This window comes from Plenodomus lingam (genome assembly GCF_022343315.1).
Source record: "Plenodomus lingam strain CAN1 chromosome Unknown scaffold_20, whole genome shotgun sequence".
In the NCBI taxonomy this organism is placed as follows: domain Eukaryota; kingdom Fungi; phylum Ascomycota; class Dothideomycetes; order Pleosporales; family Leptosphaeriaceae; genus Plenodomus; species Plenodomus lingam.
This window is the reverse complement of record NW_027093974.1, coordinates 2,007,010-2,032,549: the sequence shown is the minus strand read 5'-3', so window position 1 is coordinate 2,032,549 and position 25,540 is coordinate 2,007,010. Positions and strand designations below refer to the sequence as shown.

Here is a 25,540-nt window from a genome sequence, read left to right as displayed (position 1 = left end):
GCGATCCACAAGCGGGCCAAACACTGACTCAGTGACAGTTGGGGAAACACCCAGCTTTTCCCTTAGATGTGGTATGTATTGTTACTACGTTGTCGATTGTCTATGTACGGCAGCGACCCAAGGCGCCATGCCTCGTATCCGACTATGAACTGACCAAGCTGAATGTCTGCTAGATTTCATACCTGTCACTTGTGTACCGATTGTACTGGATCCGACCGGACCGATACGACATTAGCGGTGCCTTGAGTTGTAGACGCCACATGAGTACCTATCGGCTCTTTTTCGATGTTATATGACCGTAATCTCATTCCGCGTCTCCTCTGTGGATCTCATCCATGGGTGTCATTTGTTGTTTTTTGTGTATGTACTCGCTTTATTTGACGTTGAAGACTACGGCATAGTAAGACCTAAAGGCTAAAGGGTTCTGGTGACCCATACCGGTATTGCCTCGATGGCCAAGACTCACCACTCGTACCAGGGGCTGACCGTTGCAGCGGACCAACAGAATGATACAAAGGTAGGTGGCTAGGCATCATCCCACAGACGGCTCACGCCGCATGGGGGGCTACTGGGGGTTTGATACGGAATTATGAATCCTCTGATGGCCTGACTGCGGCCCAAGTTTTCCCATACCTGCGCTACATCTGACATTCACTTTTGCATCTCGACGCGTTCCTTCGTCGTCATCGTCGTTGTCTCTGTCGTTGTTCCTTGGGCCAAACCTCAACTTCAAGAATGGTGACAAGACGAATTGCGCTATCCAAGGTTCTCAGCTACCCGAACCTTCTCGCGCTCTTCATCTTAGGCCTCCTCTACCACTTCTACGCGCTCGACGCAGCCTCGACTTTTGGCTTCATCGTCCCCTCCCTCCGACATGGCGGCGATTCCAAAGTACCACGTACTGGTAACATCCCCAAGCTACTCTGGTATAAGCTGGGCCCCCGCGGCCTGAGCGAGGAACTTCGCAACCACACCGACACGTGTATCAAACCCAACCCAGAGTACCGCGCTACCTTCATGACCGACGAGAGCAGCGACGCCTGGGTCCGCGAAACCTTCTCCGCCTCCCGCCCCGACCTCGTAGAAGCCTATCTCTCGCTCCCGGTGCCCATTTTCAAAGCCGATATCCTCCGCTACCTCTTACTCTGGGACAAAGGCGGCATCTGGTCCGACCTCGACGTTTCATGCAAGGAGACGCCCATTGACGACTGGATCCCCGCCGAATACAAGGACAAGGCTCAGCTCGTCGTGGGCTGGGAATTCGACCACGGCCTCCCCGGCAATTACATACGCCAATTCACCTCGTGGACCATCATGTCGGCCCCGCGATCCCCATACCTCGCCCTCATCATCGACGATATCCTGGCCGACATTGGCAAACTCAAGGCAGAGCACAATATCACGACACAAGAACTCACGCTTAAAATCGCCGGCGACGTTGTGGATTTCACCGGCCCACGCCGTTTGACTCGGGGCATTTTCACCGGTCTATCGAATATGCTGAATCGGACCGTCGGCCCGGACGATGTAAAAGAGCTGGTTGTTCCGGTCTTGCTGGGCGATGTCCTGATTATGCCCAGTATATCGTTTGCGCTCAGTATGAATGTGTTTAAGCCCGAGGAGAAGTTGTCACCGGAGTTGGTGACGCATCATTATGCGGGCTCGTGGAAGAATGATAAGGGAGGGGAGGAGAAGAGGAGGAGGAGGAGGGTGTTGCTCTGAGACAGATTTTGTATTGCAGGAGTTTTTCTTTTTGGGAAACGTTGTGCATGGTTTAAGTATGGATGGGTGGATTTGAGTTTGCTCTGTACAGACTGCGCGATTGCAGACGATGGTTGTACAAAAAGATACCATTTTCCTATGTGGGCTCCCCTAAACTATGTTTGGGATATTTTGGCAAGGGGCAGCGCATTTGATTCATCTCTCGTAGATATGAAAGAGGGCAAGATTTTGTTTGTAGATGGATGATTGGGCATGCTAGTGGAATCTCTAGTTTCATGGTCATCTCCTCTTACCATTGGCTTCTACGTAGTGCTCCTATCATGCAGTATAATGATGACAAGATAGAACTCTCCCATTCACGGCTAGGTATCCTGGTCTCCAAAGGGATAGTTGAATTTGAGCAGCGCATTCAGACCACCTACCCAGTGATCCTCGGCCATTTCGTCCTTGCCCATGGTGCCTCTGACGATGCTGGGCACACCTCCCTCCCACACGCCATCGGCTCTTCGCACCTCTTCCCCTGCAACTCTGACTTCCATGCCCACACCCATCTTCTCCGTAATGGTATGCCCGTCAATGCTGACCTCAACTTCGCGGCCACGATTCTTCTCGCCCAATCGAAGGGTTATGGGCGTATTGGCCGGAACGACAAGCGGCCTGAACGATAGCGATCGCGGACAGATGGGCGTAAGGCACAAGGACGGAACCAGGGGGTGCACGATGCTTCCTCCGCTGGAGAGACTGTAGGCTGTTGAGCCGGTGGGTGAGCTGATGATGATTCCATCTGCGACCGCCTCGGTCAGGAAGCGATTGTTGATGTAGACGTCGATAATTTTCAAGTGGGCACTGGAGCCGCGGTGGAGTGTGACTTCGTTGAGCGCATAGGTATCGCCTTCGCCTGGCGCACCCCCGATTCGCGTACCGTCTGGGCCAAAGACGCCAACTTTGAGTCTGTTGCGCAGCAAGATGCGTGCTGTTCTGTTGGTACCCATTGCCTTGCCCCGTATGCCTGCGTAGGATAGCGGCTTATCGAGGGGGTCGTCTGGGGAAGTGGGGGTCGGGGGTCGGGGTCCGGCTGGCGAGTCTGATAGGGTAGAGTACGTGTCTGGCGCGCCGCTCATGTATACTTCTCGAAATGCTCGCTTGTATTCCTTGAACTTGAATTCCCCCAAGAATCCAAGAGTTCCCATGGCAAAGCTCAGGACGGGTGGCACGCTCTCTGCATGGCTGAACAAACTGCTCGCGCGTAGCAAGGTACCGTCACCACCCAGCGTGCAGACCAGATCGGTTTTATCCGACAGAGACTTGGACACGCTGAGCCCCTTGTTGTACGTATATACAGGAAACGGTAGTTGTTTGTGTATTTCTTTTGCGGCGTCGGGCTGGAAGATGATGTTGATTGAGGGGTAGGTAGAGCGGATGTGGGAAGCGAACTTGACGACGGATTCGGTAATATTGGGCGTGCGTTTCTTCTTTGTGATGAGGATGTTGCGCGGCGGTGAGGGCCATTGTAAGCTGAGCAGGGTGTTTGAGGGCGACTGTATGTATGATGGCTTGATTCGCGAAGGAAGGTCGGATATGTGTCTGATCTCGGGACGGCGAGAGGTCGAGGTGAAGCTGCGGGACTGCAATGGAGGGACGACGGATCGCCAAGGCAGGGCGCGGTGTTGTGGCAGTCTCATGGTAGTAGGAGAGTGGAATATAACTTGTTAGGATGGTGTTGTTGATCCTCTATCACAAGGAAATGTACGCGGAGTATCGACTGAGAGTTCATGGGCGCCATAGGATGTCGTGATGCGTGTTGCAACAGTGAATCCAGAATACGATTGGATGAAGGTAGTTTGAGCGCAACGGTTCGTGATGTCCTACCGTGTTATATGATGATGGAGTTGGCAACCCCAGCGACGGCAATGGCAGGCTGCATCTTCTTCTTCTTCTTCTTCAACATGCAGGTCGAGAGTCTCTCCGCGAGCAATGTGAGAATCGTGGGTGAAACGACAGCTCGTGTGTACGGTGTTAGGCCGGGAGGAAGTGGAAGAAGAAGAAGAAGAAGAAGAAGAAGAAGAAAAAGAAGAAGAAGAAGAAAAAGAAGAAGAAGAAGAAAAAGAAGAAGAAGCTTGGCGGGCTACCTGGCTCGCGAGTCAAGGTGGTGGAACCCTGTTGTGTTGGCGGGGCACTTTTGGCATGTGCTTGAAGAAAGAAGCTGGAGCCGTTTGCGCGCCCATCCTCGGCACGCGACGGGATGGAGGAGCAAGGTTGGAACGAGCAGCTTCCATGCAGCAACACCATGTCCAATCTTCATGTTCATACCACATGTCCCTCCTCCATTCTTCCTTCTAATACCAAAGTAACCTCAACACGGCCCCAGGACCATGGCACTGTCGTGTGAACTTGTACAGTAGTCAGCAGCTTCCAAGGCCCAAGGCAATGCATGCCATGTAAACTACCTCCATACTACCTACAATCCACCGCACGCCCCCTCCGCTCCTCCCCGCTGAAGGCTCCGAAGCTCTCTCTCTCTCTCTCTTTCTCTCTCTCTTCCTTTCTTTCTTTCTTTCTCCCTCTCCCTCGCTCTCTCGTGCCCTCGTCCGCTACTCCTACTATCCTCTAATCGCCCCATCGCCGAATCGAACCGCTCTCCACCAAGGGCTCTCTCATGCATGGCAGAAATGGCAACCAACGGCCTGAAGCAGCGATATCCGCCGGGATCCGTGCCCGTCATAGAGAAGTTGAAGGCACAGCGAACTCGACACTCGACACCGACCGCCTCGACCGCCTCGACCGAATCAACAGAAGAAAAGGGCGCCGCATCATCGATACCACCACCTCATCCCAGAGGAGAGATCAAGCATGGAGCTTTTAAGCAGGCTATTCGCATGGCCCTGTTCGCTCTGTACTTCAGCAGCAGCATCCTCGCGTGGGTATACATGTTAAGCTGACAGCCGCGTGACAGGTCACTAACGCTCTACATCAGCATTTCTGTGACCCAATACATTGGCGCGCCCCTATACCTGTACTCCAAGGACCTCTTCTACGCCTGGATGGCCATGACCAAACAGCATTTCGGCATCGTCAGCGCAACCATGACTTACTGGTGGGCGCCCACCACGGTCAGAATCAGTGGAGATGCTAGTGTACGAGGGCAGATGAGGAAGACGGCAGATGGGAGGTTAGAATGCGACTTCCCCGAGCGCATAGTCCTCATCTCGAACCACCAGGTCAGCTTTTTGCGAATCCCATGTCCGCTGCAAAGTCCTTGTACTCACTCTGACTCCAGATTTACACAGACTGGGTCTACCTCTGGTGGATGGCCTATACCGCAGACATGCACGGCCACCTCTACATCATCCTCAAAGAATCAATCAAATACATACCCATCATCGGTACCGGCATGATGCTCTACGGCTTCATCTTCCTCTCCCGCAAGTGGGCAACCGACAAAGAACGCTTCCAATACCGTCTGAAGAAGCTGAGCACCAGCCACGCCGGCCCGCTCTCCGGAACCCCAGGTCTCGATCCCATGTGGCTCCTCATCTTTCCCGAGGGCACAAACCTAAGCACAAACGGACGCGTCGCGAGCAAGAAATGGGCAGACAAGAACGGCATTCCCGATCTCCGCCACGCATTACTGCCACGCAGCACAGGCCTGTCATTTTGTCTGCAAGAATTAAAGGACACAGTCGAATACATGTACGACTGCACCCTCGCCTACGAAGGCGTTCCGTAAGTCTTTCCTTACCCTTCCCAAATCCCCACTAATACCCTCCCCAGCGCTGGCCAATACGGCCAAGACATCTTCACTCTCCGCGGCACCTACTTCCAAGGCCGCTCCCCAGCCTCCGTAAACCTACACCTCCGCCGCTTCCGCATCGCCGACATTCCCCTCCACGATGAAACAGTCTTTGCAGCCTGGCTGCTCGCCCGCTTCCGCGAAAAGGACGACTTGCTCCAATACTTTGTCGACCACCAGCGCTTCCCTGCCGATGAGGGCGAGAGCTTCGACCAGAGTGCCGACGGCGGCAAGGGCGCGGTCGTGAGGGGCGCGGGTTGGATCGAGACGGAGGTTAGGCCTGCGCGCTGGTGGGAGTGGATTCAGGTTTTTGTGCCGACGGCGGCGGCGGCGCTGGTGGTGAATGTGGCGGTTAAGATGGTGAGGTTGGTTTCGAGGCTGTTGAGGGGTGGTGCTTGAATCCCTCACTCGTGGGGTTTTTTTTTCTCTGTGACCCTGCATGGAACTTTTGTTTTTGACAGAGTCTAGCGGCTTTGAATATGGTTTTTTTAACAAGGCGTGGGGGTGTTCTAGTAGCTGTTGGTATGTTATGATGGTTCGCTGGGTACAGATTAGGTAAACCGGGTTGGGGAATTCGGGTTGTTTTTGCTCGTTGTAGATGGTTGGGTTGGGTTTGGTTTGCGTGGCTTGATACCCTAAATTATTACCCTCTATATCTTCTCCCCCTTCTCCTTATCCATCTCTCTCACCCCCCTACATTCGCACATACCTCGTCACACTCGAATAATCCTTCTTCGGCCCCTTGGCATCATACCGCACTTCCCACCACACATGTCCCTCGTCCCAAACTCCAGACCCAGTCCCTGCGTTACTACCCCCATCCCCATCACCACCGCCATCATGACCATGACCACAACCAACCATCCCAGCACTAAACTTCCAACTCGCAGTATACAAGTCCTCGGCACAAAGATGTTGTGCTTTGTTTCTTGCGAGCCAGTGATCTGGAGGGGAGGCGGAGGAGGTGGAGGAAGAAGAAGCAGGCCGGCCACTCAAGCGCAGTGTATCCATTTCAACGAATACATCTCCAATTTGTGGGTTTTGGACGGGAGCGGGGTTGTGGGGGGGAGTGTGTGATTTGTTTATCGCGGAGTTTGTGTTTGTGTTTGTGTTTGTGTTGGCGGCGTCGTCGTTGTAAAAGTGTATGGTTATGAATTTTTGACTTGGGGCGTTTGGAGGGGGGAATGGGGATGTTGGTGCCGTTGGGGTCGTTTGTTCTTGTGGGTTACCTTTTTCTTCTTTCTCTGGCTCCGTCTCTGACTTTTCATCACCGCGTCCATTTCCCTCTTCAAGCAGATAGACATAGCGCCGCTGCACACCAAACTTCATCCCATTAGCCAGCGTAAACTCGCCCTGTTCAGCGTACAGCAGGGCCGGCGCCCCCTGTGCCCCAGGCGCACAGGGTGTAAATGTCGCGGTGCCTGTTACGCGGCCCGAGGGGTGGGTGGGCAGGACGGAGGAGAGTGTACGAGTGAAGGTCCAGGGCTGGGAGGGTGTGTGGAGGACTGTGAAGATGCGTTCTGGAATTGACAGTTGGCGGGGTGGGCATGTTGGGTCATGTGTTGCGGGTTCAGGGGAGTGGACGAGGGGAGTAGGGTTTAGAGTCTGTCTTGCAAAGAGCACGGCGTTGACGGCTTGGAGGGTTGCGCGGCTGGGGTTGAGGGCCGGGTTACTGGTGGTGATCCAGCTGAGTTTTTGCTTAATCAGGTCTTTTGTGATGCCTTGGGCTTGCAATCTGCCGTCCATGACTCCTTGGTCGTCGGCTGCAAGACATAGGATGGCGAGGGCGACACCGACAGACAGGTCTTTGCCCGTTGGACAGCAGACGAGGATCTTGGGTTGCAAGAGGGAGGCGAGGGAGGCGAGGAAGGCGGGGAGTTTGGGGAGTTGGGTGCGGAGGGTGCGGGAGCCGAGTTTGCCTGTTTGGCATGCGAGGTGGAGATGGTGTCTTGGAGTCTGAGTCTGGGCCTTTTCTTTGGAGGCTTGGGTCAGGAGAGGGGTTGGTGTGCATTCGATGATTGCGTCGAAGTCGCTTGGGTTTATGCCCTCGCAGGCCGAAATGTATAGGTTTTTTGTTGGTCGGATGAGTGTAGCGGTCGCTATTGGGCCTTGCTCATCGGCGACTAACTTTTCAATGACACTTGGTGCGTCCTCTTCGGAGGTGTTTAGAAGCAAATCTTTGTTGGCCCAAAAAAGCGGTGGTGTCAGACCATGTGCCCAGGCTTCGTGATCATCAGCTGCACCCTGGACATAGCCATTCTCCGAAATCTCGGCCCCCTGGACGCGACGGGAAGCTGTACACAGGACGATTGGGTAGAAATCCAGGAATGATGGTGGCGCCGGGGGAAGACTGGATGCTTGGGTAATCCAAATGGGGCGAAGAGGTTTTGTAAGTTTGGCTCGGAGAGTGGGAATATGCGGTTTGCAAACCTCCTAGAGTGTGTGTCAATCCCCAGACTCCATTGACATCAAAACACATAGCTTGCGATCTCACTCCATCATCGCATTATCTAAAAGGCAACACTTACCCTAAATTGCTTCAAAAACCCCGCAATCCTTCCCTCCATCTGCACCCTCTCACTTTCTCCCACCACGCTTGGCGGCACATACAACCTCCCCTCCTCTACTGCCTCTCCAAAAACCGCCCTATTAACAACCGCACACCAGATTGGCACAGTCTTGCTCAAAGCATCCGGCATACTCTTTCCCCTCCTCGTACTATCCACCACTATAGCCCCACCCTTCTCCGCCACCACATCCAGCAACTGCAAATTCAACCGTCGAAGGCTAAATTTCCATTGGCCCATGTGTCCGTCTGTGCTCTTGAAATACACACTCCCAGCCTTTTGCGTGGTGGGAATGTACCAGCTGCCACAACGCTCGTTGGCGATGAGCGGCAGATCGTAAGCAGAAGCGACAGATGTGACGAAGAAGCTGTCAGATGTGATGGAGGATAGGCGGTTGTGGAGGGAGAGCGTGGAGCGACGGAGTGTGGAAAGCGTTGTTGAGAAGGAAGGTGTGTTGGATTGGTAGGGGAAAAGGATGTCTGATTCATGGAGAGGTTGTGTCATCGTGGGACAACCTCTATAATTTGAGGTTAACTCTGGTCTGTTGTTGGTGAATTATGTTGCGAGCTCTTTTAGTGATGAGGGGAAATCGGAAAGCTAAGGTACTTGGGCAACTAGACATTGCGATACCGATGGCGTGATAAACGAGGTAACACAAGGCTTACTATACACCATAAGATTCTTTTCTGGCATTGTTTTAAAGAATAGATGTGGAAGTCGTGTTCCTGTATGGGTAATGGTACAGAGCATGTGAGTACAGCATGTAGGAGTACGAGGACGCTAGTTAGTCGAGGCTAGGTAGTAGCCGCTTGGACCACCAGGTTTCTCTACTAGACACCAGTCCAGTACAGCAGGCGAAGATGGAGCTAACTGGAGATGAGAGAGAAATGGATTTCACACGCACTAGGCTCTCCAACACACAGTCTATTTGCGTGATTTATAGTGTATCCTAGTGCTACAATTACCATGCCGCCCATCCCCGTCGCAGAGTGCCTCAAGATCAGAGAAGTAGATACCATGTATGCATTGAAAAACCTGATCTAGGTTCTAAAGGAGTGAAAATGTTACGCCCTATTTGCCCATTCCCGTGTGTACGTTTCCTTGCACTCCCGCATGCAAACTGCATGCCATCTTCATGGCCACAACTCCGACGCTCGCATTAATGCATCAAATTCAAAACCAAACCGGGCCAGCAAAAGTTTGGTAGCCCAAATAATCCGAACCGTAAAAGCCCTCATATGCATGGAGGCGCATGCCGAGCAACGTGGACTCGTAAATCGTAGCTCAAAGGCTCGACAGAGTCGCAGTGTCTTCACTCGAACCCATACGCCTGAAAGATTCCTCTAATTCACATCGCAGTTGTAGGCAGGATTCCTGATCGGAGTCGTCCTAGGACATCCGCCTTCTGCGGAATGGCTCCTCTACTTCCTCTTCAACCTTCTCCTCGGTGACTCGCAATGTCAACCATGCAGCTACAATGGCGCACAAGCCGCCAAATCGCAATACCCAAGCCACACTATCGTCGCCCGCGGTACCTCTTGGCTTTTGCAGAAACTTGAACATGACTGCACTGACGAGAGTCGCGATGACTTGTGGTGCAGCGATGGCAACATTGTGAATGCCGAGTACCACGCCCGCAGAGTCTGCACCGGAACCATCGTCTTCACCAGCAGCAATGAGCTGAGACTCGCGATCGCGCGGTCGAATAATGCCTCGGCGGATGGCATCCCTCTTGGAAATCTCGGATGCAATAATGGCAAAGGGAGCCCAATTTGTGACACACCAGGGAATGCCAATAGCACCAACAAGAGCAGTTGCGCCCCAAGTACTACGGACGACAAATGTGAGTGCCATGAGCACAGCAAAGAGGACATGCGAGATGAGCCAGGAGCGACGAAGTGTCAGTGACTTGATCTGCAGCATCTCCATGGACTTGGAGATCTTGTCGATGAATGTCTTCGGAGAACCCTTTGGTGTGTGGCTCAGGGCAAAATATCCAGACCCTCCCATGGAGTGGGGTGTTGCTGGTGTCATGGGGGTTGCGGGTGTTACTGGTCGATCGGGCTCAGGAGCTTGGAAGGTCGGAGGTATGACGAAGGGTAAGAATACGGAAGCGAGGAAGGTAGTAACGGCAAAGAGAAGAAGAGCTCTTGTACCGATTCTTGTGGCGTCTTCCCAGACTCGATCAATCTGTTCGTCAGTCATGTGTGGGTTCTCCTCGAAGAAAGGATCAGCATAGATCTCGCCAACGTAGGTAGTGATGTAGAACAGAAACGGGAACCAGCCAATCCAAGCAAAGAATTGGACTTCGCAGACACGTTTGATCTGGGCCGGAAGTTTGACGACGGAACGCGCAAGTCCTTTGAAGAAAGCAACGACGCCGTCTTGCTGATCCGCGGGCGCAGTGTCAAATTGGGGGTCGCGTTCTGCGCAGGAGGCACAGCTGATACCGACGGTAAGGGCCATGATGAAAGATGCAATAGCACAGAGCACTTTGAATTGGGTGCCACCGAGCCATGGCAGATACTCTGGAAGCTTGACATAGCCGGCTAGGTAGCCGAGAATGTTGCCAATACCGGATGATCGCATCAGCCAGGCATTGGCGGACTCTTGTTGGTGAGTAGGGGCCACGTCCACGATGTAGGCTCGCACACCAGCTTGGACTAGGACAATTTAGCAAGCGTGGTCGAACATGGGGCAAATATTCCTGTACGTACTGACGTTGATAGCGAAATCCAGCACGTATACGAACAAGACGGCGAAGAGCATGACGGAAGTCTTGACAAATTGTCCCTCTGGGTCAGCTCCAAAGAGGCTCAGAAAGCCTCCCATGAGCTCTCTCGCCCAGGCGAGTACCATGAGGGAAACTATGGTGGCTGCTGCGCCCCCGAGGACGAAGGGTCGCCTCTTGCCCCATCGTAGGCGGCAATTATCACTCTTCAGACCGACATAGGGCTGTACAAGGACGCCTGATAGTGGGCCAGCAATCCAGACGAGAGCGAGCATAGACTTGCTCAAGCCGAGAGAGAGTAGATAGGGCTGTAGATGTCGTTAGCCACTTGGCATCTTGCCTCCTCGGTCCATGTGTGACTGCGCGATGCAACAACGTCTTGATCGAAGTCGTGAGAGATGTCGTACGCTCCGATCGGCCTTTGAGAGGCACAAGCAGGGGTCTGAGAGCCAATGTGTGGCCAGTACATGCAAGGCTCGTGGTAGACGTTGTGCGGCTTCCCATGTCGAGTGCAGAGTACCAGGATAGACTTACCGAACCGTTGGAAGTCTCTACTGACCATCCTATCGATAGACCAAGTCCGCCAAAGGTGAGCAGAAACAAAAACCAACTGCTCTTGGTCTCCTCGACCTGCTGTTCGCCTTGCCAGTCATCGTCGCTGCCGATAGGCGAGAGCACCTCTTTCAGCAGTGGGTCGACCTCGGAAGACATGCGAGTGGGTATGATGTCTGGCGATCGCTCGTGTATGAACTGCACATGTGTGGGTCCCTCGGTGTCGGGCCGTCCGCCTAGTAGCGAGTCACGACCAAAAGAGACGAGTTTTGGTCGAGGGCGTGGTCGTGGTGTTGTTGATGTATCAAGCTTCGGTGGGCGAGGCGAAGCAGGCGGGGATGATGGTGCTGATGGTGCTGATGGAGGAGAGGACGAGCCCGCTCTATCGAGCCGTGGGGCAGACATGCTGGCAGCCGCTGCGAGAGTTTGTGCTCACTGTGTAGGGTCTTTGCGCAGGCAACGTGGACCACCCTGGGAGGCCAGTGGGAGGGGACTTCCTGGTGGGGGAGGGGGGGGCGGCTTACCGAACGTAAAGGGCCCAAGAGGTTGTGATTGGAAGGCACGACGCTGCGTCTGAGTGGTCGACGGAAGAAAGCCGACTTTTGCAGTGGGAGGCAGGCAGAGCGAAGAACAAAGTCCTATTTTCCTGATACCGATGAATCATTCAAGTGGCGCAGTGGTAGAAAGGCATGCTGTCACGAGATTCGAAACTTGGTCGACCGCTAGTGAGGAGGAGAGGAGGGGGGGGGGGAGGGGACAAGTCGACGGAGTGTCAGTCACTACGGCGATCGATGTCCTAGGCCTAAGAATAGGGTTATACAGTATGCTCGCGCTCACACTCACTCAGCACTCAGCACTCAGTAGACAGAGAAACCAGTGGGGTGAACAAGCGAGGACGAGGACGAGGACGAGGACGAGGGGCAGCAGCAGGATGGAGAGGTTAGATGAGGACAGGGCTGCGGGGGGAGGGGGGAGGGTGTTGGTGTATATGTTAGGCTTTTCAGTAGGAGCGGTGTGCTAGGTAAGTGATGATGGCTAGGTCAGGTGTGTGAGTAAGAGAGAGAGAGTGTGTGTGTGTGTCTATTCTCGCGAGCCCGTTCCGAGGAGCAGAGAAATCGGGTGCAACCAGGCTAGATGATGGCTACTAGGAGTAAGAGTGGTTACAACACAGGTCCTGCAGAGGATTGTGCGTGCATGTCATGGCGGGCGTAGTAGCAGTTCGAGCTATGACGTCTCAGCGTGCGTCCATCAGCCGTTCCCACATACCCCCGGTCCAACACGTCTAGCGCCTTGGCATCTTGGGCACGCTCGCACGCCCATTGTTGTAGTACCCAGGCATCGGTAGAGTGTGTCCTGGCACAATGGGCACAACACATATACGGTTGTAGGGTATAGTAAGTAGTAGTATTGTGCCCCAGAAGCCAGTAGGGCCTATCATATGTACACTTACCCACATACAGCATCGCCGCCTCCGTGCTCCGGGGGATGCGACGCGTACTAGGAACTCGTTCATGGTTCATGGGGGGAACGTCTAGTAGGTACCGGTACCTACTCTACAAGCAAAATGGAGAAGAGGCAAGGAAGGCAGGTCAGCCTCAAAAGGACATGTGGATGTTGAGACATTCCCATCACCTTACCCGTTCGCCTGTCGTCGCCTGATTCCTGAAGCAAGCCACTTTTTTCTTGCCTGTCGTCGTCGTCGTCGTCGTAGTAGTAGTCACTCGTCGCCGTCACCGTTGCTGGTAGTGAATATTCCATCCCGGCGCGCCCTTGTACACAGCAGTGGCGCCTCGCAACGTTGCCTTACCCTGCCCCTTCGGTCGCACCGAACACAATAACAGCCACCTTTCACCACCACCTCGACCCTCCCCGGCACATGCAACATCCTGCCGCTGCAGTCGACGACTTCGCGCTGCTGCTGATGAAAGCAAGACCCTGACTCCAGTATGGCGTCGACAGTTGGCTGGGCCATTACCGAACTGCTCAGTATGCGCCCTCACACCTTCACCCCCCTCCCCCCCCCTCCCCTCCCCTCCCCTCCCCTCCTTCGCTCACGCCCGCAGCACATTGTCCCCCACCAGGCGACCCCAATACTGACTGTACCTTCTTCTGGCAGGGCGAGACGCAGTCGATGCAGACCCCGATGGTCAGTCCCACGAGTCCATCACCAGCCTTCTCTAGCCATGCTATTCCATCCCATCTCTAATGCGCCGACACAGACGAACCCGAGGCGGGCCAGAAGGAGATATTCACATCATGGGCCCTGTCCATCCTCATCTTTCTGCTCATAATAGCCCTCTTCACGAGCTACATTCTGCACACGCGCAAGATTCAGGCTGTCCATGAGACCGTCCTGTCCATATTCGCTGGTACGTCCATTTGGGCAACGTTCCCTTCACTATCTTCACGACTTCACGGAATGCTGCATGCGGCTTGGCAAGGCTAGATGACAGTAGCCTCGAGGCTGCATCATCTCGTAATGGATTCGCGCTATGAGTCTATGCTAAAACCCTTCAGGTATGGTCGTTGGCCTCATACTACGGCTCACCGCTGTGGCATCTGTCCGAGATGTGGTCAGCTTTGACTATCAGATGTTCTTCAACCTCTTACTCCCTCCAATCATTCTTTCCGCAGGCTACGAACTGCATCAAGTCAGTGGGAACCAACCTCGTTAGGCGGCTGCAAACCTAACTTTGGGTCTAGGGGAACTTCTTTCGACACATTGGGACTATCCTTACCTTTGCCTTCGCTGGCACCTTCATCTCGGCTCTGGTTCTAGGCCTCATTCTCTTCCTATGGACCAGAATTCCTCTCGATGGCTTCAAGATCAATTTCGTCGAAGCCATGTCTGTTGGCGCCACCCTATCGGCCACGGATCCCGTGACCATCCTTGCCATCTTCAACACCTACAAAGTGGAGCCCAAGCTGTACACTCTGATCTTTGGCGAGTCCATTCTAAATGACGCAGTTGCTATCGTCTTGTTCGAGACCGCTCAGAGGTACAAAGACAGCGCAGAAACACTTGGCATTGTCAGTCTTTTCGAAGCCTTTGGTATCTTCTTTGGTGTCTTCTTTGGGAGCTTGTTCATTGGTGTTGCAGTGGGAATTGCTGTCTCGTTGATGCTCAAGTTCACCTATGTGAGACGCATTCCTAAGACGGAGAGCTGTCTGATCATCTTGACTGCATACTTGACCTACTTCATGTCCAACGCTATCCACATGTCCGGTAAGTAGCTGCGCCAAGGATACATATGTGACGCGCTAATTGGCCAATAGGCATTGTCTCGTTGCTGTTCTGTGGTATATGCATGAAGCATTATGCGTACCACAACATGTCTCGACGGACCCAACTCACAACAAAGTTTGTGTTCCAGGTTACGTCGCAGCTGTCGGAGAACTTCATCTTCATCTATCTAGGTCTGTCACTGTTTACGGACGATAAGCTCGACTATAAGCCCTTGTTCATTTTGATTACTGTTGCGGGTATCTGCGCAGCTCGATGGTGCGCAGTCTTCCCTCTCTCAAGAATCATCAATGCAGTTACGAGGTACCGTCAGCGCCGTCGTGGAGAAGAACTCGTCGAGGAGATTCCGTACGCGCATCAAGCCATGATATATTGGGCGGGTTTACGAGGTGCTGTGGGTGTTGCCCTTGCGGCAGGTCTCACAGGCAACAACGGCGACACTCTCCGTGCCACTGTTCTGGTCGTAGTCGTCTTGACTGTGATCATCTTTGGAGGTACTACGGCTCGTATGCTAGAGATACTTGGTATACGTACCGGCGTGGTGGAGGAAATTGATAGCGACGACGAGTTCGACATCGAAGTTGTCAACGGCGGCACCTACACGCGCAACAAAGGCCAAGGCTTTGGACATACGCCACGCCCCAGTTCTAATGGATTCAGTTTGAACGATGTCAATGGATCAAACTCCACATACTCTAGCGGCGCATTCAACCGACATCGAGGCAGTCCACCAACACGTCCAGAAGGCCTCGCTACGCGCCGTAATTCAAGTCGTTTACGTCAGGCCGACGGCGCAGATCAGAATCTTCTTAGCCCTGCAGACAGTGGCTCCGCTGATGATGATGATGATGATGATGACATCGATCTGGACCTCCCACCCAATGCGCGTCGATCACCAAACCGTGTTCCATCACCGCACAACGCATCAACAGACCCATCTCCATATCCAACATCAGGCAACAGGCCATCGGGCTTTGCAGAGGGCTCAAGTAGGGTCGCAAGTGCAACGGGGGCGGTGAAGCAGCTGCTCACGGACATCAGTCACGACCCTGCAAGTGCCTTCAAGCAAATTGATGATGGCTTCTTGAAACCACATCTGTTGCTTGACCCTGGAACCGGGCCAGGACCCAGCAATGTCTGATTAGTGGTGGAATCCATGTTGAGGTATGAGCATTGAAGGCGTTTCGGATGGTTTTGAGAACTCACATGATAGGCTTTGGATGGCATGAGGATGACGGGACGGTTCAGAGAGAGCTTGGCTGCTGGTGTTGGTGAGGGATGAGCAACGACGGATCATGCTCACGTTGTAGGATTAGGACAGTGACGGAGATACAGCCTTCGAGCGCTCCGGCGGTCACAGGGAACCGTCGGGTGCAGAAGCCTGGCGCCCGTGTACGGGTGACGCTGTTGCAGGGTTGGAGTTGCAGTCCGTCTAATAGGTGAGGGGGAGAGGGGTTCACCGAAGATGCGCCGCACTTTTCGTGTGACCTTCATATGGCCGTCATTTACGTGCGGCTGTTGCTCGACCATGGTAGCACCAGGGTCCTGATAAACCATATAGCTTCCATTGCCAAGAACCAAGTCGATTCGCATTTGCTGCATCATTCAAGTTGCTGTCAATATCGAAAAATAGGCTAGCAAGTTAGTACTGTACACGACAGAGACAATCCTACATGTCCTTGTGAAGTTTGCCAAAGCTTAGTTAGCACTTCTTCTCCCAATACGCGACGAGCAAGGCTTCTAATTACTTGTGAAGCTTAGCACAGTAGGCACACTACTCTTTCCCCAAATAATTGGTAAGGTAGCAATGACCCCGGCTAGCGACCGGGGCAGTCTAGGGCATTTACCCGATGTCATCTAATCTCCAAACAACAACCTCACCTTTTTAACCACCCACTCACAGAAGACCTTTGTAATGGGCTTGACTCTCTCACATTTCTGTGCAGGCCTGCGGACGACCAAGGATCGCGTTTTTGGGACGGTAGGCTGGCTGTGGCCTCAAGAGATATTGTGGTATGGTAGAGGAATATCGTGACTGGCCATGTACGAGCGTGTTCTAATGCATCTTTTGTGGATTTCGAGCGGAGAATACTGGTGAAGCATCTTGGAATGGCGACCCTGCCGTATCTGGCTCTGGGTCCTTCTGAGCTCTGTCTTGGTATCACTGGGCTAGGTAATTACCTTGTCGGGAACGTATCCCAGTGACTTGGGACTTCCAGAAGTCTTCCATACTCTAATATCAGACCATGAAACCTGGGGCGACAATATAGTGTCGGCTAAAGAGCCTCCGCAATTACATAAATCAACCTTACCAGTCATGTGGGCAACATTCTACCCTGCAAGAACATGCGAAGCCACACTTTGTCTTCACCCTATGCTACACGATGCCGCAATGGTTTGTAGCATGCTAAGATAGCATGAATGGTAAAGTACTGGAGACTAAGCACATCTCCGTCGCTTTTCGTCATCGGAAGGTTTCTCTGGAAAGCAATGTTGATTGACACCCCTTCGTGCACTAGTGGAGTCTCAAGGCCTCAGTCACATTGCTAATATTTAGGAATGGTAACATGGATGAGCTCCCTGATCGGCACCAGAATGCTCATACTGTGACAAGGGCGTCTCCCGCTCTGCAACTTACTCGAGGTGACACTTACGCAGACTGAGGAAGAGTCAACTGGTTTGCCCGCAGCCGTCAGTCGTGGTGTATATTGATTACTCTATCAATCTACCAATTGTAATTTCAGGACGGGAGGCCGCCACAGTTTACGTGAAGATCGCGAGGTAATTGATCCCTATCCCCCACACAAGCAAACCGTCTCATGTAGATATTGCTTCATCTATTCCGACAGTGACCCCAAGAAAGGCATGCCAGGAGCAAAACATGGACACCAAGAGAAATTGTCAGAGGGTCATTCGATATTTGCAGACGACTGCGCTTCACATCTCATATTTGGAACCAGCTGGATAGCTCAATCCATACGAATCACACAATTGAACTCTGATGAAGCCGTTATTCCCAGAAGAGGAGTCTTTTAGCCCATACGAAATCGCCACTCGCAAAAGTGGATATTGTTCGGCACGTTTAATATCGCATCACTTGACTACAGATGAGCGTATGTACGTCTACCGCCAGCTTTCCTACTTCATCTAAGCCTCATTTCGCAAGCGCTTCCATGCCACCCTCGCACATCTAAGATCCTTACCCGCGCTTCACGGGCCTGCTTCCTGATGACCTGGAAGATCTCAAACCCACTGGCAAGGCGGCTCATTCATTTGGTACTATGCTAGCTTGCTTGGGTATACCATTGTATCGTTATAAAGAGGCTCTGCCATGCTTCACACACATTGACTACTCACTCACTCACTCACTCACACTCCCTTTCGTCGTCGTTTGAGAAAAGAAACATGAAGGGTCTCTTCGCTGCCACTTTGGCTTTGGCCATGAATGGCGCTTTCGCGCTCCCGTCGCCCACGGAGCAGGGCCCCATCACTGCTCGTGCTGCAGCGGCTGCATGTGCCACTCCCGTCACGCTTTCTGGCAATCCGTTTGCATCCCGGTCCATCTATGCCAACAAGTTCTACTCGTCTGAGGTGGCTGCCGCAGCGGCTGCCATGACGGACACGGCATTGGCGTCTGCAGCAGCCAAGGTCGCTAATGTCGGTACCTTTTTGTGGATGTAGGTTTTCGTCGGTTTACGCTGGTGGAGCAGAGCTGGCAGTGACTGACCGGACTTGTAGTGACACTCGTGCCAAGATTGCCGTGGTAGAGGATGGTATCAAGGACGTTCCTTGTGATCAGATCGCCGCTCTGGTCATCTACGATCTCCCCGGTCGTGACTGTGCTGCCAAGGCTTCCAACGGTGAACTTGCCGTTGGTGAACTCGACATTTACAAGAGGGAGTACATTGACCGTAAGTCCTCCAGACGTGACTCTGAGCTCGGTACAGATCGATGCCAGATCAAGGCCTAGGACTAACATGAATAATTAGCCATTGTCGCCATCTTCAAGAAGTACCCCAACACCGCCATCGCACTGGTCATCGAGCCCGACTCGCTCCCTAACCTCGTCACCAACGCGAAGCTGCAGACCTGCCAGGACTCGGCTTCAGGCTACCGCGAGGGTGTGGCTTACGCCCTTAAGCAGTTCAACATGCCCAATATCGCCATGTACATTGACGCTGGTCACGGAGGCTGGCTAGGCTGGAATGACAACCTGAGTACGTCGTCCACACCCATATTCCAACTCCCAGCCCCATACCACCCATCCCATCCCATCCCATCCGCAGCCCATTCCACTAACACCATCTCCCAACAGAGCCCGGTGCCAAAGAACTCGCCACCGTCTACAAAAACGCCGGCAGTCCCAAATCCGTCCGCGGCATCGCCACCAATGTTGCCGGCTGGAACGCCTGGGACCAGACCCCGGGTGAGTTCTCAACAGCCACCGACGCACAGTGGAACAAGGCGCAAAACGAGAAACTCTACATCGAGCTCTTCTCCCCCGAACTCAAGAGCGCAGGCATGCCCGGCCAGGCCATTGTCGACACGGGACGCAATGCCGTCACGGGCTTGCGCCGCGAGTGGGGCAACTGGTGCAATGTCAATGGCGCCGGGTTTGGCGTGCGCCCGACGTCGAATACGGGAAGTAGTCTGGTGGACAGCTTTGTGTGGGTCAAGCCTGGGGGTGAGAGTGATGGCACGAGTGATCCGAGTGCGACTCGGTATGATAGCTTTTGCGGCAAGGAAGATGCGTTTAAACCTAGTCCGGAGGCGGGACAGTGGAACCAGGCTTACTTTGAGATGTTGGTTAAGAATGCTAAGCCGGCTTTTTAAGGTAGCGGAGGAGTGTAAGTGGGATGGTGGGTTTGAGAATGTGTATATAGAGCTTTGAGGGGGTTTGGGTTGGAGATAGGGGATGGGAAAAGCGATGGGGGAACTTCTTGTACGCTTCCATGTTGATAGGTTACCGCACTGCGCATAAGAATGGACGACTCTCGTTACCAGCATTCTCGCTCTTCAAAATTTGGCTTACTCACAGCCTTCCTAGAACAATCCGCGCGACCTTTTCCATCACGCCTGCGCCTTGTTCCACTTGACACAATCTTCAAACTTGACACCCTGCCCACCAAAGATATCCAACGCACTTCCTATCGTGAGGTCGACTTTTCCCTTGCTCAGCTCCTTCACAAGCTCGAGGTCTGCAATCGATCGACCGCCACCAGCGTAGGTGACTGGTATACTGCACCATTCAGCTAGTCTGGAGACGAGTTCGTGGTCGATGCCACGTTGGAGACCTTCGACGTCTGCGGCGTGGATGAGGAATTCGGCGCAGTAGGGTTCGAGGAGGGATATTGATTCTGTAGCTTCTATTAGACGGTGTTCTTTTCGCAAGTGGTGATATGTATATGTATGTGTGTACCTTGGTTCAATTCAAAATCTGTAATAGTCTGCCACTTGTTGGTCGCAACGAACCATTTATCGTCTTTCCGCCGACAACTCAGGTCAATCACAAGTTTCGATTTGTCGTTGTCGAGCGCCGCGAGGACCGCATCGAGTCGTTGCTTGGAGAACTTGGAGTCGGGGAAGAGGTAGGATGTTATGATTACCTACTATGTTCTTGATCAGCCCTGGCACTGACCCCAATTACACAATTTATAACCAATCTTCAAGACTCGCCTTTTCTGCTCCGCGCTCAATCCACTCGTGCGCATTCTTCTCCGTGATGCCACCACCCACCTGCATCCCACCCGGCCAGGCCTTCAGTGCTTCCTCTGCGGCTTGTTCGTTTCCTGGACCGAGCATTATGACATGTGCGCCTGCCAACTCATGTTGCTTGTAGAGGTCGGCGTAGTATGCGGAGGGGTGGTCCGAGGTCCAATTCGTTTTGAGAACATCGGGCGTTGTGGTGTTGAGTGTGCCGCCGACGATTTGCTTGACGCTACCAGCATGCAGATCTATACATGGCCGAAAACGAGTCATTTTTGGTGTGTGGTTGCTTGTCATGTACCATCTGCGACTTGAGATGGAAGTCTGATGGTGACGGCGGGGTCGGCGGTGCAGCAGACGGAGGTCCGACTAGCGCGGATATTTTGTCACATTCAATTGTCCAACAACTTTTGAGCGTCGCGACACCACAGCCTCGACATACACAATCATGGCGCCTAATCTAGGAAAACGCAAACGTGTAACGCGCGCAGAGCTCGAACAACCCTCACTATCACCCACACCGTCTTCGAACTCAGAAGACTCGGGCGCCGAAGATCTGCAAGCCGCATTTCGACGTGCCTTCGAGGCAAAGTTCAAGCCTCTGCCCTCAGGACCCAAGAAGCCCAAGATTGAGGAAGTTCTGGCTCAAGAAGAGGAAGAGGAAGATGGGGAAGAAACAGACTGGTCAGGAATTAGCGAAGGCGAGAACGATGTACAAGTCATTGAATATACAGACACCAAGCGCGAGCGAGACGGCACAGAAAGAGCATTGAAAAAGGCCTTCATGTCTTCGAAGCCCCCAACTTCTGAAACAGCGCCCACAAAGATTCTCACAGGCAAGAAGAATAAGAAGGAAGACGACGATGAGGTCGGTGATGTTGCGAATCTGAAGAACGATCTAGCGCTTCAAAAATTGCTGCGCGAATCGCACCTTCTCTCCGCGTCCTCGTCTGGAAACTCAACACCAACACTTGTGGCAACGGGCATTACGCGTCATAAATCCACCGATCTATATCTACAGTCTCTCGGTGCCAAGTCATCCGTCTTTACACAGAAGAAGATGCCCATGGCACAGCGCAAACACATGATTCAGAAGGCACGCGACACCGAGGCCAAGCGACGAGCCGAAGCCAAGGAGGCAGGAATCGTGCTTGAGAGAGAAAAAAAGGTCGGGAATGTCAACAAGGAGAAGAAGCGGGAAAGGAGTATTGGCGGGCCAAGCATTGGACGCTTCAAGGGTGGAACATTGACCCTGTCCAAGAAGGATGTGAGAAGTATTACAGGTGGAGGGGGTGGAGCCAAGGGCAAAGGCAAGAAGGGTAAGCGATGAGGTTTCTTGCTTCAATGCATATTGCTCTGCACAAATTCAACCTTTTATTTCCCTCGCCACCTTCGAACTTCTGGTTTGATCAACCGCAACCTCGACCTCGACAATCAACAACAACAACAACAGCAACAACCCCGTCCTTTCCGCTGGCTTGCTCAGCCGTTCCGCCTCTTGCACTTGCCTCGAAACACATTTCTCATGGCCTTTGGGAAGATTGACTTCGAAAGTTCGTCATTACAAGATAAAGGATGCCGTGGCTGCACTGGACAAATTCAGATAGCACAGACCCGTTCGTGACCCTGGTTGTGAAGAGCATGCCATCTTCTATCCTAGACACCTGCCACGCATTGAAACAGAAATCTGTAGCAGCTGATTGTGCTACGAGAATTGCTGCCACTTCCCCTTTGATTTTGCGTCCTGGACAGATGGCATCGGCTTAGCTGCCTACGGTATTGCAGACGATTGGAGGCAAAATACTCCAATGTTGTATCAGAGAGCAGTTGATTCGTTGAGTTCAAGCAGTCAATCGCGCTTGGTTGACATGGCTTTCTCCACACACTCTGGCATGACTGATACGTAAGTTTGTGGGCACAAACTACACTACGTACACAAACAAGCTGCACATTACTATCCGAGCCCAAGGCATAGATCAGGCATGCAATTCCTGGTTTAAACCTCGATTTCTTCAGAGGGGTCTATTTGGAAGGCCACTCAGTCGAAAATTGCTAAATAAAGTAGCGCAAGGGCATTGGCAAGAGAGATCCGCAATGGGCTGGCTCACTTCGTGAGGAATAGTGCAACATCTGGTCAACACAATCAGCTGGTCAACACAATCAGCTGGTCAACACAATCAGCTGGTCAACACAATCAGCTGGTCAACACAATCAGCAGCTCGTGAGGATCTCAGGCACTATGGCTTTCCTAGCTATGTGGCACCCTGTACTCTCGAACTGGCCTCGGAAGAAGAGTGGAGGGAAAAGTGGCTCGAGAACCATGTTTGCTATTGCGAGCTTGACCAGATCCTATAGACAGTTTACGCCCAGGCCTTTATGGGCATCATATTACATTAAGTATATACCATGAAATTCTCGAGTCTCAGTCTTGTTTGACTAGTGACACCGGAGCGATGTAGCTATTCCTTGCACTGACAAAGTAGTTGGCTGTGGCAATGACAGCCAGTGCAGCAAACATGAGTGCGGCCCAGTTCATATCCACGGCTGCCGGATTTGGTGTCATTGGGAAGAAAGAGAAGACAAATGCTACGATCAAGAATGCGAGCGCAAGATCATTGATGATGCCCCCAAATTTACCCAAGCTCCATCGACGAGGCAATAGAGGCTCACCTCTCAGCCGCTTGAGCCGGACACATCCAATCGAGATGATGTATGAGAAGATGAGCGCGGCATTGGATATCGATACGATAGCGTTGAGTGTGACTTCGGAGCCGAAATTGATGCAAGCTAGCACCAGCGACGAGCCAAGGCAGACGAGCAGCGCATTGACTGGAATATCCCATCCTACAGGGACATGCTCGATCCAGGAAGAGAATGGGAGGCCTTTGTCGCGCGCAAAAGCCCAGATCTGGCGTGACGAGGCAGCCGTGACTGAGACGGCGGCGAAGAAGATCAGAAGAACGAGCAAGGCGCCCATGACCTCGGTGCCAGCGACTGAGCCTGTAGCGTTGTAGACTGCCTGTAGGACAGGAACGCCAGTGGCAGAGTCCAAGACGGATTGCAAAGCGCCGCCGCAAAAGACAAAGGTGATCATCATGATGATGCCAAAGACGCCATTGAAGAAGACGGCCCACATCATGGCCAGAGGCAGAACTCGCGAGGCGTCCTTGAGCTCTTCAGACATGTGCGCACCCGCGTCCGGCCCAATGAAGCACCATAATGGAGTACCAAGACCAACGAGCGCCGATACACCCATTGAGCTCCAGCCTCCTCCGTTTGTCCAAGTGGTGAAGACTTGATTCGCAGGTGAGCGTTCAGCCATGTTCCAAAAGAGGATAAGAAAGGCGAAAAAGGCGAAGACGTGTAACACAAGTACGATGCCTTCGGCTAATGGCAGATGTTGCGCGAGGAAGAGATTGAAGCCAACCATGAGCAAGAGCCATAGGAACATGATGAGTGTGACATGCCAGAGTTCTCCGATTTGCGCATCGGGGTATGCGAGCAGGACCATGCCGATGAGGAGGGAGGAAAGCATCTGAGCACATGCTGGAATTCCACTGACCCAACCCACCGCTGCGCTCCAGCCTGTGATGATGGTCAATTGAAAGTTGTTGTGACGAAGTCAATGTAAGTTTGGTCTTACCAACTATGTAGCTCAGTGGCTTTTGAAATGATGGTGGTGCAAACTCAGAGACCCAGTGGTATTGTCCGCCCGCAGTAGGAGCCATCGAGGCCATTTCGGCCAGTGAGGCGATCATGGCGAGCACGAAGAGCCATGTGATGACCATCATCCAAATGACGCCGGCTGTACCGCCATTGAAGAGACCGAAGTAGGCTGATCTGATGGACCATTGTTAGCCAGGAGATATTCACTGTTATGAAGAATAGGAATTGACATGCAGCAGGGCACTCTCCCATGTCGATTGTAGAACGACCACGAATCCAATAATGGATATCAACCGAAAGTTCCTCTGTTATGATCGTCATTAAGATTGCCCAAAGCCCCAAACGCCTTCAACGTACCCGAAGCTCCTGCTTCTTACCCATTCGATTCATGTCTTGCGCATCGTGTAAGGTGCCACCCAATGGGCTCCCTTGTATTCTATCCGCATCGTTACTGCTGGCGTCGTACTCCTTGATGGCGTTTATCGTCTTCGCCTCTCGAAAGAAAGCCATGACCAAGACGGTGACCGCTGTTATGCAAGAGCAGACAGACAGCAGCAAGCACCTACAAGAAGAAGAAGGAGAGTGATAAGGTATTGCTAAATGTAGGACAGCGACTCTGTGCGAGTCTTGACGGGGCAATAGACACGGTAAGTGGGCCTTGCAAACGCTGGGCAAGGCCGCGGAGGCAAACGGTATGAAGTAGCAATCTGCCGGCTGCCTTTCTGGGGAAGAATAAGCTACCCATTGTGGCAATCCTTCCCGTCCGAATACGGGGTGTGTGCATGTGGAACGATGGAATACTAGTAGGCGAATTACTCTAGCAGTAAAGATGAAGGAGGTAGGGTAGGTAGCCGACGCTTGTGCGGGATGGGAGAGGGTGGGAAGGCTTGTGGACTACCTAAGATTCCAGAAGAATGAGAGCATTCTGCTCATTTCTTTCGTTCATGGAGTTTTGAACGGCATACACTGAATTCGAAAGCTCGGCTCTTGCATGGCTATGTGGCCCCTGTTGTTGCAGTCACAATCCTGTTTTTCACGTCGAGGGACAGGCAGATGCTCTCCTGTCCCGAATCCTTCTCATCATCTGCTGCGTTCGACCGAGGCATGTAAGCGAGATTGAGACGGGATGCATGGATTCGCTGGACAAGCAATTAAGCCTGTGGAGGATGAAGTAATTTGGTGGCAATCTTCATGCATCTTTCTCTAGGTATATGCCTAAGAGTAATAATCAGTCGCAAAAATTGTCGTCAAACGAAAACCCCGCAGAGCTACTCCTGTTTGCCGTCGCTTGGGGATACCGGAACGGCTCCGTCTCAAGCTCCCGCCTTCTAGCCGTTCCATGGGCTCGTGCCAGAAAACTGACATGTTTAATATATCGAGGACGTACTGCAACGGTACTGCTCATGTCAATCTGCATCTGTACAACACGTTGTACAACGCTACGGACGTCGGTCCTGCGTAACTGGCTTCTCACAGGAGCCTCACCCAGAGTCACCATCTGCCCAGGCTAGTCCAATATTCCACCACCCAATGTACCTTTTTTTTTAACTTTGAAAGAGTAC

At 52.8% G+C, this 25,540-nt stretch overlaps 11 protein-coding genes across 11 annotated transcripts; 6 read left to right on the top strand and 5 right to left on the bottom strand.

Annotated features, from left to right (window-relative positions):
- Nucleotides 1-735: 735 nt before the first annotated feature.
- IAQ61_011707 (uncharacterized protein) lies at nucleotides 736-1,722 on the top strand (the record flags this gene model as incomplete). Its single annotated transcript, XM_003844231.2, has 1 exon — nucleotides 736-1,722. The coding sequence occupies one exon, from the start codon at nucleotides 736-738 to the stop codon at nucleotides 1,720-1,722; it is 987 nt and encodes a 328-aa protein (XP_003844279.2).
- A 362-nt stretch (nucleotides 1,723-2,084) lies between these two features.
- Nucleotides 2,085-3,404, bottom strand: IAQ61_011706 (uncharacterized protein; the record flags this gene model as incomplete). The annotated part of the gene is made up of 1 exon (XM_003844230.1): nucleotides 2,085-3,404. The coding sequence occupies one exon, from the start codon at nucleotides 3,402-3,404 to the stop codon at nucleotides 2,085-2,087; it is 1,320 nt and encodes a 439-aa protein (XP_003844278.1).
- Nucleotides 3,405-4,382: 978 nt separating this feature from the next.
- Nucleotides 4,383-5,911, top strand: IAQ61_011705 (uncharacterized protein; the record flags this gene model as incomplete). The annotated part of the gene is made up of 4 exons (XM_003844229.2): nucleotides 4,383-4,639; nucleotides 4,697-4,940; nucleotides 5,000-5,445; nucleotides 5,494-5,911. 4 exons carry the CDS (start codon nucleotides 4,383-4,385, stop codon nucleotides 5,909-5,911), a joined length of 1,365 nt encoding a protein of 454 aa, XP_003844277.2.
- Nucleotides 5,912-6,660: 749 nt separating this feature from the next.
- Nucleotides 6,661-8,583, bottom strand: IAQ61_011704 (uncharacterized protein; the record flags this gene model as incomplete). The annotated part of the gene is made up of 3 exons (XM_066099312.1): nucleotides 6,661-6,674; nucleotides 6,742-7,945; nucleotides 8,041-8,583. 3 exons carry the CDS (start codon nucleotides 8,581-8,583, stop codon nucleotides 6,661-6,663), a joined length of 1,761 nt encoding a protein of 586 aa, XP_065950831.1.
- A 326-nt stretch (nucleotides 8,584-8,909) lies between these two features.
- Nucleotides 8,910-12,508, bottom strand: IAQ61_011703 (uncharacterized protein). The gene is made up of 3 exons (XM_003844227.2): nucleotides 11,345-12,508; nucleotides 10,797-11,118; nucleotides 8,910-10,742 (listed from the first exon to the last, which is right to left on the bottom strand). The coding sequence occupies exons 1-3, from the start codon at nucleotides 11,765-11,767 to the stop codon at nucleotides 9,469-9,471; spliced, it is 2,019 nt and encodes a 672-aa protein (XP_003844275.1). The 5' UTR covers nucleotides 11,768-12,508; the 3' UTR covers nucleotides 8,910-9,468.
- Nucleotides 12,509-12,943: 435 nt separating this feature from the next.
- IAQ61_011702 (uncharacterized protein) lies at nucleotides 12,944-16,292 on the top strand. The gene is made up of 6 exons (XM_066099311.1): nucleotides 12,944-13,348; nucleotides 13,479-13,508; nucleotides 13,582-13,731; nucleotides 13,880-14,013; nucleotides 14,066-14,588; nucleotides 14,639-16,292. Exons 1-6 carry the CDS (start codon nucleotides 13,309-13,311, stop codon nucleotides 15,745-15,747), a joined length of 1,986 nt encoding a protein of 661 aa, XP_065950830.1. The 5' UTR covers nucleotides 12,944-13,308; the 3' UTR covers nucleotides 15,748-16,292.
- A 1,719-nt stretch (nucleotides 16,293-18,011) lies between these two features.
- IAQ61_011701 (uncharacterized protein) lies at nucleotides 18,012-18,576 on the top strand (the record flags this gene model as incomplete). The annotated part of the gene is made up of 2 exons (XM_003844223.2): nucleotides 18,012-18,283; nucleotides 18,345-18,576. 2 exons carry the CDS (start codon nucleotides 18,012-18,014, stop codon nucleotides 18,574-18,576), a joined length of 504 nt encoding a protein of 167 aa, XP_003844271.2.
- Nucleotides 18,577-18,756: 180 nt separating this feature from the next.
- On the top strand, nucleotides 18,757-19,439 carry CEL6C (1,4-beta-D-glucan cellobiohydrolase cel6c; the record flags this gene model as incomplete). Its single annotated transcript, XM_066099310.1, has 2 exons — nucleotides 18,757-18,823; nucleotides 18,922-19,439. 2 exons carry the CDS (start codon nucleotides 18,757-18,759, stop codon nucleotides 19,437-19,439), a joined length of 585 nt encoding a protein of 194 aa, XP_065950829.1.
- Nucleotides 19,440-19,676: 237 nt separating this feature from the next.
- Nucleotides 19,677-20,585, bottom strand: HIS7 (Histidine biosynthesis bifunctional protein hisB; the record flags this gene model as incomplete). The annotated part of the gene is made up of 3 exons (XM_066099309.1): nucleotides 19,677-19,963; nucleotides 20,026-20,212; nucleotides 20,283-20,585. 3 exons carry the CDS (start codon nucleotides 20,583-20,585, stop codon nucleotides 19,677-19,679), a joined length of 777 nt encoding a protein of 258 aa, XP_065950828.1.
- Nucleotides 20,586-20,760: 175 nt separating this feature from the next.
- IAQ61_011698 (uncharacterized protein) lies at nucleotides 20,761-21,642 on the top strand (the record flags this gene model as incomplete). Its single annotated transcript, XM_003844221.1, has 1 exon — nucleotides 20,761-21,642. The coding sequence occupies one exon, from the start codon at nucleotides 20,761-20,763 to the stop codon at nucleotides 21,640-21,642; it is 882 nt and encodes a 293-aa protein (XP_003844269.1).
- An 840-nt stretch (nucleotides 21,643-22,482) lies between these two features.
- On the bottom strand, nucleotides 22,483-25,301 carry IAQ61_011697 (uncharacterized protein). Its single transcript, XM_066099308.1, has 4 exons — nucleotides 24,336-25,301; nucleotides 24,223-24,283; nucleotides 23,956-24,147; nucleotides 22,483-23,897 (listed from the first exon to the last, which is right to left on the bottom strand). The coding sequence occupies exons 1-4, from the start codon at nucleotides 24,486-24,488 to the stop codon at nucleotides 22,735-22,737; spliced, it is 1,569 nt and encodes a 522-aa protein (XP_065950827.1). The 5' UTR covers nucleotides 24,489-25,301; the 3' UTR covers nucleotides 22,483-22,734.
- Between the last annotated feature and the right edge of the window lie 239 nt (nucleotides 25,302-25,540).

Bases quoted from the DNA above. Each gene is read 5' to 3' on its own strand.
- IAQ61_011703 (XM_003844227.2), bottom strand. From the start codon at position 11,767: ATGTCTGCCCCACGGCTCGATAGAGCGGGCTCGTCCTCTCCTCCATCA. The intron at 11,119-11,344 runs GTAAGTCTATCC...CGACATCTACAG, and splicing joins TAGAGACTTCCAACGGTTCG to CCCTATCTACTCTCTCTCGG. The intron at 10,743-10,796 runs GTACGTACAGGA...AAATTGTCCTAG, and splicing joins GGATTTCGCTATCAACGTCA to TCCAAGCTGGTGTGCGAGCC.
- IAQ61_011702 (XM_066099311.1), top strand. From the start codon at position 13,309: ATGGCGTCGACAGTTGGCTGGGCCATTACCGAACTGCTCA. The intron at 13,732-13,879 runs GTACGTCCATTT...AAAACCCTTCAG, and splicing joins CGTCCTGTCCATATTCGCTG to GTATGGTCGTTGGCCTCATA. The intron at 14,014-14,065 runs GTCAGTGGGAAC...CTTTGGGTCTAG, and splicing joins CAGGCTACGAACTGCATCAA to GGGAACTTCTTTCGACACAT.
- IAQ61_011697 (XM_066099308.1), bottom strand. From the start codon at position 24,488: ATGGCTTTCTTTCGAGAGGCGAAGACGATAAACGCCATCAAGGAGTAC. The intron at 24,148-24,222 runs GTGCCCTGCTGC...CCATCAGATCAG, and splicing joins TCTACAATCGACATGGGAGA to CCTACTTCGGTCTCTTCAAT. The intron at 23,898-23,955 runs GTAAGACCAAAC...CCATCATCACAG, and splicing joins GCCACTGAGCTACATAGTTG to GCTGGAGCGCAGCGGTGGGT.